The sequence below is a fragment of the Dipodomys merriami genome, unplaced genomic scaffold, assembly GCF_024711535.1.
Source record: "Dipodomys merriami isolate MVZ:Mamm:240054 unplaced genomic scaffold, mDipMer1.0.p SCAF_509, whole genome shotgun sequence".
Classification (NCBI taxonomy): Eukaryota; Metazoa; Chordata; class Mammalia; order Rodentia; family Heteromyidae; genus Dipodomys; species Dipodomys merriami.
This window is the reverse complement of record NW_027206079.1, coordinates 644,108-664,222: the sequence shown is the minus strand read 5'-3', so window position 1 is coordinate 664,222 and position 20,115 is coordinate 644,108. Positions and strand designations below refer to the sequence as shown.

The 20,115-nt window shown below is 50.2% G+C and overlaps 3 protein-coding genes across 6 annotated transcripts; 2 read left to right on the top strand and 1 right to left on the bottom strand.

Annotated features, from left to right (window-relative positions):
- Positions 1–234: 234 nt before the first annotated feature.
- On the top strand, positions 235–5,914 carry LOC138810787 (UDP-N-acetylglucosamine--dolichyl-phosphate N-acetylglucosaminephosphotransferase). 2 transcript variants are annotated; one of them, XM_069998054.1, is made up of 9 exons: positions 235–593; positions 912–1,032; positions 1,204–1,417; positions 1,655–1,801; positions 3,908–3,992; positions 4,448–4,636; positions 4,927–5,014; positions 5,180–5,335; positions 5,412–5,914. In XM_069998054.1, exons 1-9 carry the CDS (start codon positions 427–429, stop codon positions 5,475–5,477), a joined length of 1,233 nt encoding a protein of 410 aa, XP_069854155.1. In that variant the 5' UTR covers positions 235–426; the 3' UTR covers positions 5,478–5,914. The 2 variants fall into 2 exon arrangements, with proteins under 2 accessions (XP_069854155.1, XP_069854156.1); XM_069998055.1 differs by lacking the exon at positions 235–593 and having other exon boundaries at positions 948–1,032; positions 1,220–1,417.
- Positions 5,915–8,332: 2,418 nt separating this feature from the next.
- Positions 8,333–9,774, top strand: LOC138810786 (histone H2AX). Its single transcript, XM_069998052.1, has one exon. It carries the CDS (start codon positions 8,413–8,415, stop codon positions 8,842–8,844), a length of 432 nt encoding a protein of 143 aa, XP_069854153.1. The 5' UTR covers positions 8,333–8,412; the 3' UTR covers positions 8,845–9,774.
- Positions 9,775–10,135: 361 nt separating this feature from the next.
- Positions 10,136–18,906, bottom strand: LOC138810785 (porphobilinogen deaminase). Of its 3 annotated transcripts, none has more exons than XM_069998049.1 (14): positions 18,723–18,906; positions 16,236–16,289; positions 15,845–15,917; positions 15,132–15,181; positions 15,000–15,055; positions 14,078–14,155; positions 13,808–13,885; positions 13,604–13,679; positions 11,885–11,998; positions 11,615–11,653; positions 11,169–11,288; positions 10,896–10,949; positions 10,692–10,778; positions 10,136–10,610 (listed from the first exon to the last, which is right to left on the bottom strand). In XM_069998049.1, exons 1-14 carry the CDS (start codon positions 18,753–18,755, stop codon positions 10,437–10,439), a joined length of 1,086 nt encoding a protein of 361 aa, XP_069854150.1. In that variant the 5' UTR covers positions 18,756–18,906; the 3' UTR covers positions 10,136–10,436. The 3 variants fall into 3 exon arrangements, with proteins under 3 accessions (XP_069854150.1, XP_069854151.1, XP_069854152.1); XM_069998050.1 differs by lacking the exon at positions 18,723–18,906 and adding an exon at positions 16,442–16,517; XM_069998051.1 differs by lacking the exon at positions 18,723–18,906 and adding an exon at positions 16,429–16,490.
- Between the last annotated feature and the right edge of the window lie 1,209 nt (positions 18,907–20,115).

Sequence of the window (20,115 nt, the reverse complement as noted above, 5' to 3'; positions counted from 1 at the left end):
CCGATCTGGGCTCTGCATCTTTACTACAGTTTCAGGACAGCCGCACTTGAATGTCCTCCTTTAATTGACATTTGCAAAACTAGACTGATCGCCCTAATTTGAGCAAACATTTTAGTTTAAGACAACGCTGGTGTTCCGGCGGCAGTGCCCGTATTAAAGATGGCGCCTCTGCCTTCGGCAACTACAGTACCGTTCGAATCAAGATCCGGGCGGAAACACTGGGTACACAGGTGCTGTCGGTCAGGGCCGAGGTTGCGTTCCGGAGCCTCTCGGGGGTCAGGAGGGCGGGTCGGGGCACCGGGAAGGGGTTTGGCTGCGGCTGGGATGGGAATAGTCCGCTTGCAGGGAGCCGCCACTCCTCGGGGCCGCTGTCCAGATTGCCCGTGAGCAAAGTCGGCCGGGGAGCGGGGCTCCCGTTCGGACACCATGTGGGCCTTCCCGGAGTTGCCCATGCCGCCGCCTCTGATGGTGAATTTGCTCGGCTCTCTGCTGGGATTTGTGGCCACGGTCACCCTCATCCCCGCCTTCCGTGAACACTTTATCGCTGCGCGCCTCTGTGGCCAGGACCTCAACAAACCCATCCGGCGGGAAATGTGAGTAGCGGAGCCCGAGCGTCCCGGGGTGGGGGGAGGCCGGGGCGCAGACAGGTGCTCCACTGAGGTGGGGCGGGAGACGCCGAGCGCTGGTAGCCCAGGCACCCTGGAACTCGGGGCGGTGGTGGGCAGGACTGATTAGCGTGGGGGAGGGATGCGAGGAGACCCTGGGATCTTCCAGGTGCCTTCCTCCCCGCGTCCTCCCCCACCAAACAAAACACAAAAGAACCGCAGTCGGGATTACCGTCACCTTGGCCCTACTGAATGACCACGCCCCGTTTCCTTTTCCTCTCCCCACCACTTGCTGCTGGGCCACAGCCCAGAGTCTCAGGGAGTGATCAGCGGTGCTGTTTTCCTTATCATCCTCTTCTGCTTCATCCCTTTCCCCTTCCTGAACTGCTTTGTGGAGGAGCAGTGTAAAGCATTTCCCCACCATGAAGTAAGTGGACTAGTGGAGCCGTTGGCTGGGGTTTGGGGGGGGGGTGTACCTGAGAGTTGAGGTTATTTCGGCTTGGGAGAAGGGGCTGAGGACAGAACTGCAAAGACAGGACTTCTTGAAAGGTGAATGGGGGAGCAGGCTTGAATCATGACCTGCCCGAGCCTCCCCCAGTTTGTGGCCCTGATAGGTGCTCTCCTTGCCATCTGCTGCATGATCTTCTTGGGCTTCGCGGATGATGTATTGAATCTGCGCTGGCGCCACAAGCTGCTGCTGCCCACAGCGGCCTCACTACCTCTCCTCATGGTGTATTTCACCAACTTTGGCAACACGACCATTGTGGTACCCAAGCCTTTACGTCCACTTCTTGGCCTGCACCTGGACTTGGGTAAGTAGCCCTGGCACTACTGCCTCTGTGGTATATACTTCAGAACATCCCCCCACCCCCACCCCCTCCAACCTCTGCCGGTATCAAGAGGACCCATCTCAGTGTTCCACATTCTCCTCGAAGTGTTCCTGTTCTGTCCCTTTCTGGTGGTCCTTCATCCTGTGTTCCATTCTCAAGAGAATATTCTTAAATTCTCCTTTCTTAGTTGGCACTGTTGTTCATTCTGTCTCCCTCTAGGGATCTTGTACTATGTCTACATGGGGCTGCTTGCAGTGTTCTGCACGAATGCCATCAATATCTTAGCAGGAATTAATGGCCTAGAGGCTGGCCAGTCATTAGTCATTTCTGCTTCTATCATTATCTTCAACCTGGTGGAGCTGGAAGGTAGGTGCAATTGGAGATAGGATGAGAATTAAGAAAGTTAGTAGTCTGATGTATATGTGTATATATATGTATGGCTTTGAGTAATTCAGAGGGGAAAAGCATTATGTATCTATGGAAGATCAGGGAAGCTACTTTGCAAATTAAGTAACTAGTAGCTCATGCTTGTGATTGTAGTTACTCAGGAGGCTGAGATCCAGAGGATAGCAGTTTGGAGTCAGCTCAGGCAGAAAAATCAAAAAGACTCCATTTCTAAAATAACCAGCAGAGGACTAGAGGCATGGTTCAAATGGTAAAGTGTCAGCCAAACAGGAGGTCCTGAGTCTAAGCCCTAGTATGGGCAGAAGGAAGAAAGAAAGAATGATCATTTTGAAGAATTTAAAAATAAAACCAGCTTATAAAAATAGTAAAAAGCAGGAATGGAGGCATGGTTTAAGTGGTATATAGCAAGAGCTATGCCATGAGTTCAAGCCCAGGGGGAAAAATTGACTTAACGCTAAGCACTGTTTTGTTTTTTTATTTGTTTTGGGGCTTTTCAGTCAATATTTGGGATTGAACTTGGCCTTCAATACAGAAGGCAGGTGCTCTACTAAAGGTCACGGCCCAGTTCTAAACTAAGCACTTTTAAAATGTTATCTCATTTAAATCTTTTAACAGCTCTGCGTTAAAGGTATCAGCCCTGCTTTACAGATGAGAAAATAAGAGTCTTAGAGAAGGTAAATGTGTCATATTCAAGGTCACACTGCTAGGAAGTGAAGCTAGTATTCAAACCTAGGTCAGAATGTCTAAACCAACTTTAAGTCATTCATTAGGTGTTTTGTTTTGTTTTTGGTGCCAGTCTTGGGGCTTAACTCAAGGCCTGGTCACTGTCACTGAGCTGTTTTTGTTCAAGACTAGTGCTCTGGCACTTGAGCCACAGGTCAAGCTCCATTTCTGGCTTTTTGGTGATTAATTGGAAGATAGGAGTTTCTTGGACTTTCGTACCCAGACCAGCTTTGAACTGTGACCCTTAGATCTCAGCCTCCTGAGTAGCTAGGATGACAGGCATGAGTCGCCAGTGCCCAACCATACATTAGTTTTGGAGGCTTCATGAAAGTGGTGAAATACTGGAAACTAACTGTGTGACATAAAAAAAAAAAAAAAAAAAAATAGTTGAAGCCAGGTGCTGGTGGCTCACGCCTGTAATCCCAGCTACTCAGGAGGCTGAGATCTGAGGATCATGGTTCAAAGCCAGCCCAGGCAGGAAAGTTCCTGAGACTCTTATCTCCAATAAACCACTAGAAAACCGGAAGTGGCGCTGCCGCTCAAGCAGTAGAGTGTTCCCTTTGAGCTGAAGAGCACAGGGACAGCACCCAAGCCCAGAGTTCAAGCCCCACACCTGACCAAAAAGCCGGGCGCTAGTGGTTCACGCCTGTAATCCTAGCTACTCAGGAGGCTGAGATCTGAGGATCGCAGTTCAAAGCCAGCCTGGGCAGCAGAGACCATGAGACTCCTATCTCCAATAAACCACCAGAAACCTGGAAGTGGCGCTGTAGCTCAAGTGGTAGAGCGCTCTCCTTGAGCTGCAGAGCTGAGGGACAGCGCCCAGGCGCAGAGTTCAAGCCCTACGACCGACAAAAAAAAAAACAAAAACAAAACAGTTGTGTTTTAAACATGACTTAGATGAAGGAGGGGAGGTGATTTTTGTTGTTGTTGTTGTTGGTTTTGGTGCTAATCAGGTCTTGAACTCAGGGCCTTCTGCTCGTACTGCTTTTTTTTGAGCCATGCTTCTAGACCAACATTTTGCTGGTTAATTGCAGATTCTGCCCAGGTTGCCTTAGAACCTTTATCCCCAGACCTCAGCTTCCTGAATAGCTAGGATTATAGACAATGAGCCACCAATGTCCCCCTGAAGGGGTAAATTTGATTCAAGTACATTAAAAACACATATATATGGAAATAATCCCAGTGAAACTTCTTTATATAATTAATATATGCTAGTTTTAAAAAGAGAGTTAAAAGAGAAAATGACTTGGGTGAATGGATACAACTTGGACTAGAACTTAGAGACAGACAAAAATAGGCTCATGGTATGTAGGGCTTGTGTTCACTTTCCCTTCTTTTCCAAAGGTGATTATCGAGATGATCATGTCTTTTCTCTCTACTTCATGATCCCCTTTTTTTTCACCACCTTGGGATTGCTCTACCATAACTGGTAAGTAGGCCTATGGATTCAGGAGACAGATGTCTGAACATGTGGCAAAAGATGGTCTCGATCCTTATAGAGAGACTAAACTTGTGCCTACTTTTGCTAAGTATTTTCTGTGTCTTCAGTTGTTATAGCCTGTCATTCCCCTAGACCCTCCACCCCCCAAAGGCGCTAGGGATCACATTCATAGCCTCCTACATGCCAACCAAGTGACTTACCATTGTGCTGCAACTTCAGCCTGGTAGTGTTCTGAAATCACCCTCTACCTAGCGGTTGTTAGGGCTTTGGAGTCCCTGGAATAGATGAATTGGGGGCCTTGGGTCCTGCAGAGATGCTGAGACAGCTGTTGTGTCTGTAGTCAGAACCCAAGGTCAAGGCAAGCTCGGTATCCAGATGTGTGATGTGAGAGGAAAAGTTAGTAATGCTTCTTGCTGTTGGCTCAGATGCTCTTCCCCACACAGGTACCCATCACGGGTGTTTGTGGGAGATACCTTCTGTTACTTCGCTGGCATGACTTTTGCCGTGGTGGGCATCTTGGGACACTTCAGCAAGACCATGCTACTGTTCTTCATGCCACAGGTGTTCAACTTCCTCTATTCACTGCCTCAGCTCCTGCGCATCATTCCCTGCCCTCGCCACCGTATGCCCAGGTAGCCACTTTGGGTCTTGGAAGGGATATCATAGCTTTTCACTTGGGATATCTAAAAATAGCATCTGCATTCCCTATGTAAAGGAAGTAGGCCCTTTATAATTTACAAGCACATTTACATACATAATCTGAATGTTCACATCAGTTCTGATCACATAGAAGTAAGCAACAGAGACAAATAGATCTCAGGTTATTTAATTCCACTTTCATTGCTCTTCCTGGTAATTATCCACAGGGAGGAGAGTTTTTTGAGTAGTGGTCTAGTCACGTAAAGCTGTCTTCCCCCTGCAGACTCAATACCAAGACAGGCAAACTGGAGATGAGCTATTCCAAGTTCAAGACCAAGAGCCTCTCTTTCTTGGGCACCTTTGTATTAAAGGTAACTAGGTAACAAGGAGGTAAGGCCCCAGGCCACCATCCTAAGCTTGGGGGAATGGGATCCTAGGCCTACATCAGACTCAAGGGGACCTTGGAAGCATCAAGTAGACCCCCATTCCTGGAACACTGGTATTAGCTCAAGTTCTTTCTAACTCTGGTCCCCCAGGTAGCAGAGAATCTCCAGCTAGTCACAGTGCGACACAGTGAGGATGAGGATGGTGCCTTCACTGAGTGTAACAACTTGACTCTCATCAACTTGCTACTTAAAGTCTTTGGGCCCATCCATGAGAGAAACCTCACATTGCTCCTGTTGCTGCTTCAGGTGAGGGCAAGGATGGGGTTTGTACCTCCTTGACTCCCTCCCTTTGGTTCTTATTCCAGACCCTTTCTCTTTGCAGATCCTGGGCAGCGCTGTCACCTTCTCCATTCGATACCAGCTTGTCAGACTCTTCTATGATGTCTGAATTCCCCTTTGCCTCACAAGTCTCCAGGGAGCCTGACATAGGCCAACCTCTGTCTGGTCTAAGACTGATGACTCCTGGCCCAGACTCTCCCATTCTTTATTCTCCTCGAGATTTTGCTCTCAGCAATGACATCCTGGACCTTTCAGGCCTCCTAATGATGATTAGATTTTGCCTGTGGCTTTCCTCAACTTGCTACTTTCTCTCCATTCCATCTTTGCAGGCTCCTAAGGTGGGACACAGCAGCTTTTCTGCAGATATCTGTAACTCAACTTCCAAATTCCTGACTTGAGGTATATGCTGAGCCTTGACGTAGAACCTGGACTAGGGCTAGGACCATAGACAACTTTATATTTGACTATAAATTATGTGTTTGATTAGAGCAGATGCAGGGCCCAGTGCTCCCAAAAGTGACAATAAAGTATTGCCTTTTTCTTGTTCCTACAGGTATATTTCCTCTTTCCCTCCCCACTTCAGTGCTGGGGAATGAACCCAGGGTCTCCATGTGATAGGCAAGTGCTCTACCAATGAGCTATATCCCAGCCAAGGTAGTTTCTATACTGACAGAATAAATTAGGAGGGGTGTGTGTGTGTATGTGTGTGTGTGTGTGTGTGTGTGTGTGTGTGTGTGTTTCTATACTGACAGAATAAATTAGGAGGGGTGTGTGTGTGTATGTGTGTGTGTGTGTGTGTGTGTGTGTGTGTGTGTGTTTCTATACTGACAGAATAAATTAGGAGGGGTGTGTGTGTGTGTGTGTGTGTGTGTGTGTGTTTCTATACTGACAGAATAAATTAGGAGGTGTGTGTGTGTGTGTGTGTGTGTGTGTGTGTGTATATGCATACATAAAGTAGGGTGAGCTGGGAGCCAGTGGCTCATACCTGTAATCCTAGCTACTCAGGAGGCTGAGATCTGAGGATTGCGGTTCAAAGCCAGCCCAACCAGGAAAGTCTGTGAGACTTTTTTTTTTTTGGGGTCCTGTAGAGGGCCTGAACTCTGGGCCTGGGCACTGTCCCTCAGGTCTTCAGCTCAAGGCTAATGCTCTACCACTTGAGCCACAGTGCCACTTCCGGCTTTTTTTTTTCGGCTTATGTGGTGCTGAGGAATCGAACCCAGGGCCTCATGCATGCAAGGCAAGCACTCTACCACTGAGCCACCTTCCCAGCCCATCTGTGAGACTCTTATCTTCAATTAATCACAAGAAAACCAGAAGTGGTTCTGTGCATGAAGTAGTAGAACACTTGCCTTAAGCTGAAGAGCTCAGGGACAGCACCCAAGCCCAGAATTCAAACCCTATGACCAACCAAAAAAAAAAAAAAAAAAGTAGGGTGAATAAATTAGGATATATTATACATATACATATATAAATATACATATACATACATATAAATATATAGATATATAAAGTAGGGTGAATAAATTAGGGAGGACACCTCTGCTCTATTAGATCCTCTCTATAAATTATAGAAGCCAAACACCAGTGGTTCACACTTATATAATTTTAGCTTCTCAGGAGACTGAGAACTGAGGTCTTGCCATTTGAAGGCAATCCAGGCAGGAAAAGTCCACAAGACTATCTGGAGGTGCAGTGGTAGAGTGCCATAAGCAAAAAAAGTTGAGCAAGAGCCAGAGGCTCTGAGTTTAAATCCCATACCAGCATAAATAAATAGTGAACTGAGATCAGGAAGAACATGTTGAAGAAAATAAAAATACCCGGGTGCTGGTGGCTGTCCCTCAGCTCTTCAGCTCAAGGTTAGCACTCTACCAATTGAGCCACAGTGCCACTTCTGGCTTTTTTTCTTTTTGCTTATGTGGTGCTGGGGAATTGAACCTAGGGCCTCAGGCATGCAAGGCAAGCATTCTACCACTGAGCCACCTTCCCAGCCCCTGTGAGACTCTTATCTCCAATTAACCACAAGGAAACCAGAAGTGGCACTGTGGCTCAAAGTGGTAGAGCACTAGCCTTGAGCAGAAAACCTTAGGGACAGCACCCAGAGCACCCAGGCTCTGAGTTCACGCTTCAAGACTGACAAATATATAAAGTGCTCCTCCTTCAGTTGGCATGGAAGGTCATTAAGACATGTCTTCTGGAATAGGACTGACCCCGAGTTTTATTTTTCTCTCGTGTATTGTTTCTGTTAGATCTAAGGAGGCAGAGATATACTGTATAGTATATCTACTATATACTATACTGTATAGTATTTACCTTTTTTTTTTTCTTGTGACAGTCTTGGGCTTGAACTCAGGGGTTCTGAGTGGATGCTGTCCCCCTTATTATTTTTTTTTTCTTCCAGCCCTAGAGCTTGAACTCAGGGCCTGAGCACTGTTCCTGAGCTTTTTGTTCACATTCCCAGCCCCTAGCGCTTGAGCCACGGCTCCACTTCTTGATTTTTGGTAGTTAATTGGTGATAAGAGTCTCACTGGCTTTCCTGCCCAGGCTGGGATCGAAATCGCGGTCCTCAGATCATAGCCTCTTGAGTAGCTAGGATTACAGGTGTGATCCACGGGCAGCCGGCCGGACCCCTTTTTAAATCCTATGGCAGCATAGATCTGGCAGAAACTCCAGATTCCAACCTTTTGTCTTCCGGATCTCCGGTCTGGCTATAGCATTTAAATCTCGCGCGCTTTACACGGATTGGCTCTATCAGGAAGGGGCGGGCTATCTGCACGTCGTCACTCTTCCACGCAGGTTCCCCGGGCAAAAGGTTTTCAAATTCGACCAATCGTGGGGCGCGCTTCCTCCTCCGACGCACGTTACGGAAGTGTTAACCGCAGCCAATCAGGGGCAGGGTTAGAGAAACGAACCAGTCAGGAGGGCGCAGGGGTGTGCCCTGAGAGCTTATAAGGGGAGCTCGAGGCACGCTCGGCGACAGTTGGACTGCGGCGAGTGGCGGTTGGAGGCTCTGCGGCGTCCATCTTCACCTGTCTACCTCGCGCACCATGTCCGGCCGCGGCAAGACCGGCGGTAAGGCCCGCGCCAAAGCCAAGTCGCGCTCTTCCCGCGCCGGCCTCCAGTTCCCGGTGGGCCGCGTCCACCGGCTGCTTCGGAAGGGCCATTACGCCGAGCGGGTGGGCGCCGGCGCGCCGGTGTACCTGGCGGCGGTGCTCGAGTACCTGACGGCCGAGATCCTGGAGCTGGCGGGCAACGCGGCCCGCGACAACAAGAAGACGCGGATCATCCCCCGCCACCTGCAGCTGGCCATCCGCAACGACGAGGAGCTCAACAAGCTCCTGGGCGGCGTGACGATCGCGCAGGGCGGCGTCCTGCCCAACATCCAGGCCGTGCTGCTGCCCAAGAAGACGAGCGCCACCGTGGGGCCGAAGGCGCCGGCGAGCGGCAAGAAGGGCACCCAGGCCTCGCAGGAGTACTGAGGGGTGCCGGCCGCGGCCCGCCCCCCGCCCTCCATGCCACCACAAAGGCCCTTTTAAGGGCCACCACCGCCCTCACCGGAAGAGCTGAGCCGCCTCGGGCGCGGGGCGGCCGGGCCGCCGCGCCGCCCCCTCCGCTCCCCTCGCCTCGCGCCCCCGCCGCCGCCGCGCGTCCCCTCCCCCTCCCCCGCGCCCGCATGGCCTCCCGCGGCGCCGCGGGCCCGGGGCCCGGGCCTGCCTGCGGGAGGGGAGGGGGCGATCCGCCACGCCCGCCCGCCGCGCGGCTCGTGACTCGACCGCCCCATCCTCGGAATGACTTGACGGGCTGCGGCGCGGCCGCCGCACCTTCTGGAACCCTTGGCCTTGCGCTCTGACGCAGGGCTGAGCTGGGCAGCTAAGGCGAAGAGGCTGGCGGTTATTTCCTCAGCTTGGTGCTTAGCCCTCGCCAGGACTTCAGACGTGACTGCTGGCTTCCAGGCTTTGGCGGGAGAGGATTCACTCGTTTATTTTGGTGTCCGCGCTACCCCCTTGCTGCCGAGCCCCGAGGCTTTCACACCGGATCACCCTCCATCTTCATTCATGGGCCCGTGCATCCTGGCCGGGACGACGCGGGAACAAGCAGCTTTCTTCAGGCCAGCCTGCCGCCTGCCTCCCGCGAAGTGTGTAAGAGGGCAAGGGCCTCCAGTTTGCATTCGCGACTGCCGTGTGGGACAGCAGAGCTGTTTGTGCCGAGACTGGTAGCTGGCCCGTGGGCCTAGGCACCCATTTTCCTCCCAGCGCCTCAACAAGATGCCAGCACAAACCCGTCTGGACTGAGCCTCTGGGCTTCCGAACTGGGACTTTGCAGCTAACCCATCCAAGACTAGAACCTTAAAGTATTGGGGAGTTTCACATGGGCTAATTTTGTTTATTAAAGGATTGTTGTTTTTTAAAGGTGAAGTGTCTTCATTTTGCAAGCTATAGGATAACTAATTTCTAAGGCAGTGGGGGTGGAAGAGATTGTCTTAACAAACTTCACTATTAGCTGGAGAGGGAATAAACCATAGGATTTTCATTTATTTTGGTTATTTTGAGTCATGGTCATTGTAGCTCAGGCTGGACTTGAACCCACAGTCTTCTATTTCCCAAATGCTGGGATTTTAGGCTTAGCCCCCACACCAGGCAAGCCATGGGTATTAAGGCTGTTTTCTCTTGTTGTTTTTCCCTGTGAGGCAACATTGGAATTAGGACTATTGAGGCTGAAGCAAAAGCTGTTCCAGAAGTTTTTAGACAAAGATTTCAGACTTAGAAGGACTGAAAGAGCTTTGGATTTATTTGTCTCCTAAACCTCATCAAAATGGCCACTTTCAAGGCCATTCATTGGTAGCTGCTTACATTCAAAGGCTGTGGTTTAGACTTCTGTCTAAAGAGATGAAGCCCCCATCTATTTAGGAGGCAAGACAGTCAACAAGGCCCCAAGGTGAGATGTGTGGCTGCCAGCCTCAGGCAGCAGTTGAAGCTCCTGGAGTAATCACATCCCAGTTAGTGAGTACAGGGTACTGAAACCCAGATGTAGGCACAATGACAATCCAGGTACCCTGTGCCCCACAGACCAGTTAGCGGGCATCATTAAGCTGCCGTGCAACATCCAGGATGTTCTTGGCTCCTTTGTTCAACAACAAGCTGGCCAAGCTGATGCCCAGGTTCTCAGCAGCCAGCTGGGCTCCTCGTGGAATGTTTCGAGCAGTGATGCCTACCATTTGCGGGTCATCCTCTGGCCCATCTTCATGCTGGGTGAGAGGAAGATGGGGCTTAGTGGTATTGAAAGGGAAGGTGACATGCATTCCCTCCGACCATCCAGCTCTTGGTACCTGAGCAGGAGCGTGGATGGTGGTCTGCATGGTCTCCTGCATGCTATCTGAACCATCCAGACTCCAGACTCCACCAGTCAGGTACAGCTGTGAAACAGAGGAGCTGCCTCAGCATTTACTAAGAAGGGACTGCTTAAAAACCTGGGATGTTCAGTAGGAATCCTCCAGTCCCTCCTGTCCTCCCACCAGTTCTGCCCTGCTTACTTGCCCATCCTTCATCACTGTATGGACTGCTACTGGCACACTGCAGCCTCCTTCCTGAAATGAGTACCTGTGAGTTCCGAGAGCCCTCAAGAGACAAACCTCTGAGGACACAACTGAAAAGGCTGCTGGTCCCACACTTGCGTTCTCTCTATTCCCCACATTCAACAAAAACCAGTTACCACTGCATACAGAGCACTTACTCACGACCTCCTTCCACAGCCTTTCCTCACTCTCCAAGCTCCCACCCCTTCCCAGGGAGACCTCATGCCCTACCAGATGCCTCAGGAAGGCTCTTTCGGCGATGCAGCGAAGCAGAGTCTCTGGATCATGCAATACACTCACTAGATCCAAAATATCCTGGTCCTTGGCTCGGACTTCCACACCTAGGGCCCCCTGGTGAAAATAAAAACCAGCCTTGCACATACACCTTGCCTATTCTTTCCCCAATCCATGGCACTTTCCTTTTTATTTGGCAGCACAGGTTTGAACTTGGCCTTGAGCTTCCTAGACAGGTACTCTACCACTTGAACAATGCCCTTAGTCCTTTAAGGGTAGGAACCAGCCCTCTTACATCTGCTCCCAGCACTTTTTTGCAGCCCAAGGCTTGTTCCTCCCTGCAAATTTATTCTGGGGGAAGATGTCAAAGGGGGTGAGACCAGGTTTGTGATTGAGAACAAAGGGAAGGGCACATTCACAGTGGTTTCCCCCATCAGACTTACCTGACCCACAGCATACATGCATTCTTCAGGATGCAAAATCTGTGGAGAGAGAACAGTCCGAAGATGGGGATGGGAGTGCTCCAAAGCACCCAGTGATGACAGAGGGCTTATCTATCTTCTAGAAACCCTGGGGACAAAAGCTGTCGCCCAGCCTCTGATCTCCATCTCCCCAACCTGGAACTTGGGAGTGTTAGAGATGGCTGGTCAAAAAGAGAGGCCATCCGCAAGGGAGATGCAGATTGACACAAGAGGGGAAAGGTCAGGTCCTACCTGCCCCACTCGGTTCTGCCAGCCCATGCGGTACAGGCCAGCTACAGCCAGGATGATGGCACTGAACTCCTGTTGCTCATCCAGCTTCCGAAGCCGGGTGTTGAGGTTTCCTCGCTGTGGAGAATTGCTAAGGACAGTAAGGAGCCACATGCTGGCTACTCAGCCACAGTCTCTTTCCCTCTGTCTGGATGACACCTACTCATTTTCCACTTCTCAGCTTCATCATAACCACCGGGCCTAAAATGCTCTATGTCAAATCATTTCATTTTCTCCACAACCTTATGAAGAAGGAATTACTATCATTCCTGCTTGATAGGTGGGGACAATGATACAGAGAGGTTAAATAATCTTCCTCTAGCCAGGCACTGGCGGCTCCTTCCTGTCATCCTAGCAACTCAGGAGGCTGAGATCTTAGGATTGTGATTCAAAGCCAGCCCAGGCAATAAGGGCCATGAGGCTTATCTCCAATTAAAACTAAAAACAAGGCCAGAAGTGGAGCTGTGGCTCAAATGATAGAGTGCTAGCCTTGAGCAAAAGAAGCTCAAGGACAGTGTCCAGCCCTGTGTTCAAACCTCAGGACTGGTACCCCCCCCAAAAAAAATACGTGTTCAAGTCTAGGAAACCCCCAACTCTGTTTAAGAGGTTCCAACTAAGCTGGAAAGGTGACTCAGTGGTAGAGTGCTTGCCTTGCATGCATGAGGCCCTGGGTTCGATTCCTCAGCACCACATAAGCAGAAAAAGCTTGAAGTGGCACTGTGGCTCAAATGGTAGAGCACTAGCCTTGAGCTGAAGAGCTGAGGGACAGCGCCCAGGCCCAGAGTTCAGGCCCCACGACTGGCAAAAAAAAAACAAAAACAAAACAAAAACCCGAAGTTCCAACTAGAGGCTTCCTGTAAATACGCTTCTTTGCCCATTGCATAGCACACTGTGTTTTTTTAAATTAGTTTTATTAAATACACTACATATTCACTATAAAAATAAAAATGGGGCTGGGAGGGTGGCTCAGTGGTAGAGTTCTTGCCTTGCATACATGAGGCCCTGAGTTGGATTCCTCAGCACCACATAAGCAGAAAAAGCCGCAAGTGGTGCTGTGGCTCACGTGGTAGAATGCTAGCCTTGAGCTGAAGAGCTGAGGGACAGCGCCCAGGCCCAGAGTTCAGGCCCCACGATAGACAAATAAATAAATAAACACACTGTAATTGCATGTAAAGTAAAAATGGAAGTACCCTTTATTCCCCCTTTCCTGTGAACTAATCACAGGTCGGTACCATGCTGTATTGTTAATGCCTGTCTGTCTCCTAAACATGCCAATTCTGTACAAACAGGACAATATTTATCCTTCCATTTCCCTGGTGCCAGGCACCTGCCTGGGGCTATACCATTATAGGGCTGTGGATGGATGCATGGATGGAAGGAAAGACAGCCCAGTGCCCCACTATGGGCTACTTTCTCTGGAAGCGCCATCCTTCGAAGCCCCTTGGAGGATCCCAGGACCCTCCAAACCGGCCTTGTCTTCTCCTTCACTCTTCACTACAGCCTTTTTATTCTTAATTTTAAGGAGTTTTTTTGTTTGTTTGTTTTTGTTTTTTGGTTACTATAAAGGTGATGTATAGAGCAGTTACAGTTACCTAAGTCAAGTAATGAATACATTTGTTTTTGGACAATGTCACTCCTTCCCTTCCTTCTCCCAGTTTTTCCCTCTGAATTTTAAAAGGATACAATACTCTTGAACTCCAGATGTGGGAACTTTCTCTGCAGCTGAGCTGCTCTCCGAAGGGAGCTGGTCCCCACTACACTGCTCAAGAGAGAGGATTTAAAGTGAAATTTAACACTAGTCAGTCCCTGTTCCTTTTCTCTTCCTCCTCCTGCCCCTCCATCCTCTGTGATACCAGAAGCACAAATGCCCATCCAGGTCCCGCTTACCTCCTCTCTGGCAAGGTTTCTAGGGTTTTCCCAACAAATTTGGGGTGAAAGACAACAGCATCACAGGGGTTTTCTCGCCTGGGGAACAAGGGAAAGTCACAGAATAAGGGAGGATACTTCAGGCTACCTCCATTCTCTCAACAGCTAATCCACCAACAATTTCCTGAGTTTCTGCCAGGCTTGAGGACAGAGGGCTAAGCCCCAGAGGAAAGCGCCAAAGCTCCCAGGAGGACAGCTTTCTCCCTGGTCCTTTGCTTGCTGGACTCTTACTTGCAGATGGCTCCAATGGTGAAGCCAGGAGGTAGCACAGTAGGCAGGTCCTTCAGGGAATGAACAACCAGGTCCACTCTAGATGAGAGAGGGGAACATGGAAAAGGGGCTTGAACAGCAGCCCCTGTCTCTACTTCAGTAGTGGAAGTTAGTTCAAGAAACAGGCCTGGGGCTTGGAATGTGGTTTAGTGTAGAGTGCTTGCCTCGCATGCGTGAAGCCCTGGGTTCCATTCCTCAATACCACATAAACAGAAAAAGTAGGAAGGAAGGAAGGCAGGCAGTCTGGCCGGCCAAGTGTCAGTGGTTCACGCCTATAATCCTAGCTATGCAGGAGGCTGAGGTCTGAGGCTCCTGGTTCAAAGCCAGCCCAGGCAGGAAAGTCCATGAGACTCTTATCTTCAATTAATCATGAGAAAACCAGAAGTAGCACTGTGGCTCAAGTGGTAGAGCACTAGCCTTGAACCTTGAGCTGAGGAACAGCGCCCAAGCCCAGAGTTCAAGCTCCATGACCGACCAAAAAAAAAAAAAAAAAAAAAAGCAAGCAAGCAAGAAGGAAGGAAAGAAAAATAGGAAAGGAAAGGAAAGAAAGAAAGAAAGAAAGAAAGAAAGAAAGAAAGGAGGGAGGGAGAGAAGGAGGGAGGAAGGAAGGAAGGAAGGAAGGAAGAAAGGAGTCTTCTTAAGACCTCAGGACCTTGAGCTCTGCTCTGCTCCCACCTTTCCTTCTACCACATTGTCCCAGCTAATCTTGCACTCCAGACAGCTCAGATGGTTCCAACAACACTATCTTTGGAAGCCTGAACCCCACCAGGATGTGGATCGAAGCCAGCAGACTTGCTGATATCTTGAGCTGCAGTTCACCGGGGGTGGGAGTGAGCCTCGCAAAGGAGTGCAGGGCTGCCATATATCTCGGGTCTTTACTTACTCATTTTTCCCCAGAGCGTACTCCAGCTCCTTGGTAAACAGGCTCTTCTCCCCAATCTGCCAGGTAGAAAGAGTATTAGGGTGAATGTCTTATGAGAAAGAGGGGGGATGGGGACAGAGGAGAAGATGTTACCTTAGAGAGTGCAGTGTCAAGTATCTTGTCTCCTGTGGTGGACATGGCAACTGAGGAGAGAGCCAATCAATCAGGTGCTCATTAATCAGCATTTACTGAGGCCCTACTGTGCTCAGTACTCAGTGCTCAGCACTATGCTGAGATTCATGGTAGGGACGGAGGGACGTAAGTGCCAGTCCCTGTCCATGAAAAATGTATGATCTAGCAGGGAAGCAAATTCAGAAAAAGACCCAAGGAGCCTGGCGCTGGTGGCTCACACCTGTAATCTTAGCTACTCAGGAGGCTGAGATCTGAGGATCATGGTTCAAAGCCAGCCCAGGCAGGAATGTCCATGAGACTCTTATCTCCAATCAACTACCAGAAAACTAGAAGTGGCGCTGTGGCTCAAGTGGTAGAGCGCTCACCTTGAGCTGAAGAGCTGAGGGACAGCGCCCAGGCCCAGAGTTCAAGCCCCATGACTGACCAAAAAAAAAAAAAAAGAAGAAGAAGAAGAAGAAAGAAAAAGATCCAAAGGCAGGAGAAGGTAAATGCCAGGCTAGCCCACGAAATCAGAGTCAAAGGTGTTCAGAGAATGGCTCCCTCCCACTGGGAGCCACCAAGAAGACCTCTGGGAGGTCAGCACCCTGGCTTTGGTCACAGTAAAGCAGAAACTCTGTTCTCCCTTCCGGCAGCACTGGTTTCCCACCAACTTCCATTCCTCTCCAGAAACTTACTGATTTCAAACTGCACGCCAGGGTAGAAGGTTTTCAGCATTGCTACCACAGTATCTGTCTGTATGCGAGCCAGCTGGGGACGGAGATTCAGATTAGTCCTCCCTTTTCCTGGACACTGTCCCAACCTCACATTCTCATAGGGTCAAGGAGAATCTAAAGGAATTGGAATTCCTACCTGGGAATGAGAGGGGTGAGGGTGATCTCTACACCTCAACAACTTCCCCAGTTTATGGACTCCATTTCCACAGGACACACTCTGCCATTCCCCTTGAGATCTTACTCTCAGCCATTGTTTCCTCTGTGCTAGAAATTAGCCCTTGGGGCCCATCAACTTGTGACCCGTGAGTATACTACTTCTAACAGAGCTCCTCTGCCCCATGACGGCACTTACCTGGCTCTTACGGGTACCCACTCGAATCACTCTCATCTTCAAGTTGTTCTCTTCCTGCAGAAAAAGTCCCCAGGTCACAGTCCCCTCTTCACCGGGACCCTTCCCAAGAACCAAACTACTGGCTTAGAACGACCTCTGCTGTGTGGCCACCTGAGCCTCTGGGTTAGGAAATATTCTAAGACTGGTCCCTTACGCTTCCTCAGCACCTCTGTCCTCCTCTAGGATCCAGAGAAGCAGAAGGACACTGGCAGTCGGTTCTGCTGATGTGGCAGCAGCAGTGGTGGTAACCAGGACACTGATCCCCCAAGCTCACCCCGGCCAAGATACTTCTCAGTGGGAAGGCTGCACATGGCCAGGTGTGGAAAGAGATAAGGCCCATCAGCCTGGTCACAAGGAGGGCGGGGCCTGCAGCAGGCTGGGGTCGGATAGCCATAGCACACATCATTGGGGAAAAGGCTTTCTATCCACAACAGAGCAGGCATTCAAAAATATTACTGCCATCCAGATACCAAGGGGTACCCCACAGCCACCACACTAAGGATCCATTAGTTTGACTGAAATGTACCTCTGTGGAACTGGGGTCAACTGGTGATATATGGTCTTGCTCAGTCAGTCCACTGGCTGGAAGTCTTAGGTATATGGTCTCAACAGGGCCGCTTCATTCATTTATGAAATGAAGAGCTTCTTCTGTCTGGATGTCATATAAGACTGAGGCTGAGCTGTCTGACATTCATTTGCCTACAGTGCTGCCTCTAGTTTCACCAATAGGGAAATGTTGGGGTATTAGAGTTCAAGCTAAGAACTCAAAGGGACACACCTCTTCCTCCTGCCAGGGCACTTTGGACAAAAAGCATTCAGTGCCCAGCAGGCAAAACTAGTCTTGTAGTCTGAGCCAGCGGTCTTATTCTTTCTCTTATCAGAAGGGAGCCACTGTAGAATATATCAGCTTTCCCTGCCCTAGGATCTTTATTATTTTTATGGGTGCTTTTGCAGTGAGACATCTGGGACCTCTGTCACTGGAGGAGGGGAGAGCCTGCTGCTCCCAGACACCAGTCCATTCCAGTGCTCTCGCTCCTCCAATAAATCAGGCTGGGGGGACACTGAAAATCTATCTAGGCCTGAAATGCTAAACCTTGTCACTAAAATTCTAGGTCAGAAAGTGAAGCTGTGGCTCAAATGGTAGAATGCCAGCCTTGGGCAAAAAAGCTAAGGGACAGCATCCAGGCCCTGAATTCAAGGGTGTGCATGCACACACACACACACACACACACACACACACACACACACACACACACACACACACACACACACACACACACACACACACACACTAAAATTCAAGGCCACAGGGAGCCTACAGAAAGGAAGGAATCTAAGGTTGCAGAATTACAAGTTTAAAAGTCTTTAAATTTATCAAATTTGAACAGTATATTCAATTCACATTGTTGCCTCAACCTATACTCAGAAGGCTGAGGTGGAAATATCACCAGAGCCCATTGAAACCAGCCTGGGGTGTGGGGGGAACGAAAGTCCCAAAAAACAGTTTTGCTGATCACTTCGGTGCTACTGCTATGGCATATGACCGTCCTCACAACAACAGATGTAGTAGAGCAGGTGGGTACCCCTCCCACAATGTGTTACAGAGGCAAAGGGGTGAAATGATAAGACACAGAGCAAATAATGGGCAGAGAGCTAGTGCTGAAATACCAGGCCCTCCTCCCCCTAGCCCGGTGCCCTGGAATGTCTCCACTGGCAAGCAACAGGCTGGATAGGAGAAGATAAGGAGGTGCCCCTCTGCCTTATCTCAGGCAGGCAGTGCCTGTACCACTGTGTGGTTTGATTGCTCTGTAATTTTGCTTGCTGAAGCCCAGAGCTTCACAGGCAAGCCAGCAGTGTGAAAGCTCGGGGGACTTCAGGTGCGGTGGTAACTCAGTGGCCTATCTTAGCTGGGGACTTTGACAGTAGCCGGAGCTGAGTCACTGCCATAACGGAGAAGGGGAGAAGGCGCACTTTCAAAATTGTGTGTGTGTGTGTGTGTGTGTGTGTGCGCGCGCGCGCGCGCAGTCAGAACGCTTGGGAGGGTGCCCTCACGGTGGCCCACGTCCTTATCGGCCATGTCCAGTGACAGGACCGTCTGTATAGACCAACTTTACTGTCTGGGTCACTAGGTCGTGCATTCCTAGCCGTGGGTGGGAGTCCATCCCCCACCCCCAGCCCCCACCCGCCACCTAGAAGCCTGAAGGAATAGAGTTCCCACAGGACACCATCCTTCCACTCTTATCCCCACCCCACTAGGTCACAGATCCCCTCGTACCATCCTGAGGGCAAACTAGCTACTGGCCCTTTAAAAGCTATACGCGGGTGGAGACAGATGACAGACAGCCCTTCTGACCAATGGATGACGGAGGGTGGGAACTGGGGGGCCAATCGTTGCACGGGTCGCCCGGAAGCCCCATGTGCAGTGCAGTTCACCGGCTCAGGACTCACCGCCGTTACAGCCACACCGCCGTTACCAGACATGTCTCTTCTGGAGTGGGGCCGCGTGGTGCTGCCAAGGTTTCCTGGGGTCGGCGGAGGCCGGAGGCTGAGGCTGGTGGGGACTGACGGCACATGGGGCCCGAGCTCGTCCCACGGCCTGACTGCAGGACTCGCGAGGAGCTCTGCGTCACGTCCGGCGCCCCTGGAAGGGGCGGGAACTAGGATGATTGACACCCAGCGGTCCTCGCTTCCCCGGGTCCTCCCGGCTCACCCCACGGGCATGCGCGCTCAGACCCAGGTCTGTCACCGCTTCCCCTATCCTGCAGTACTGCTGGCCTATTACCACTACGTGCTTCCGAGTTATACCTGTAAAGTGTCCTTGTCAAGCTTCTGTCCGACCACCCTAAGGGGTAGTTAATTCACTAGAAATTAGCCAGGCCCCAGAGGGAAAGGAATGCCTATGAACCCTAAAATTCAGGGTTAGAAGTTACGATGCCCAGCAACACACACATACACACACACGCACACGCACACACGCACACACACACACACACACACACGGCCACTAAGCGGGGCATGGTGGCCAGCTGTCTCCTGGGACTCTTCTCCAATTACCAGCAAAAGCCAGGAGTTGAGCTGTGTCTGGAGTGGTAGAGTGCTCGCCTTGAGCAAAAAAGCTAAGGGACAGTGCTCAGGTCTTTTTTTTTTTTGTCGGTCGTGGGGCTTGAACTCTGGGCCTGGGCGCTGTCCCTCAGCTCTTCAGCTCAAGGCTAGTGCTCTACCACTTGAACCACAGCGCCACTTTGGGTTTTCTAGTGGTTTATTGGAGATAAAGTGTCTCATGGACTTTTCCTGCCCCGGCTGGCTTTCCTCGATCCTCAGATCTCAGCCTCCTGAGTAGCTAGGATTACAGGCGTGAGCCACCGGCGCCGGGAAATGTGCTCAGGTCTTGAGTTCAAGCCCTAGTACTAACACACACACACATGGTTGCTTTGGAAGACTTCACCTGGAGTATACAAGCAGTTACAGCAACTTCCTTGGTACTTCTTATTTTTAATTTTGCCAGTACCAGGGCCTTTTCCTTGTTTGGCTTGCTTGCTTGGCTGGCACTTTATTCCCTTGAAATATACCTCCAGCCCAGCTTCTTGTTGGTTATTTTGGAGATGGAGTCTATTTGACTTTTCTGCCCAGACTGGCCTCATAGAGATCCTCCTAAATAGCTAGGATTATAGGTGTAAGCCACTGGTGCCAGCTTCATTTTTTTTTTTAGTGCATATTAATTGTATCAAGAATTTTCACCATGGTATTTCAGATGTGCATATATTTTGATCAGAATAACCCTGTTGCTTCTCTTTCCATCCTGTCTTCTTCATACATAGTTGCAATATATTTCAAAATTATT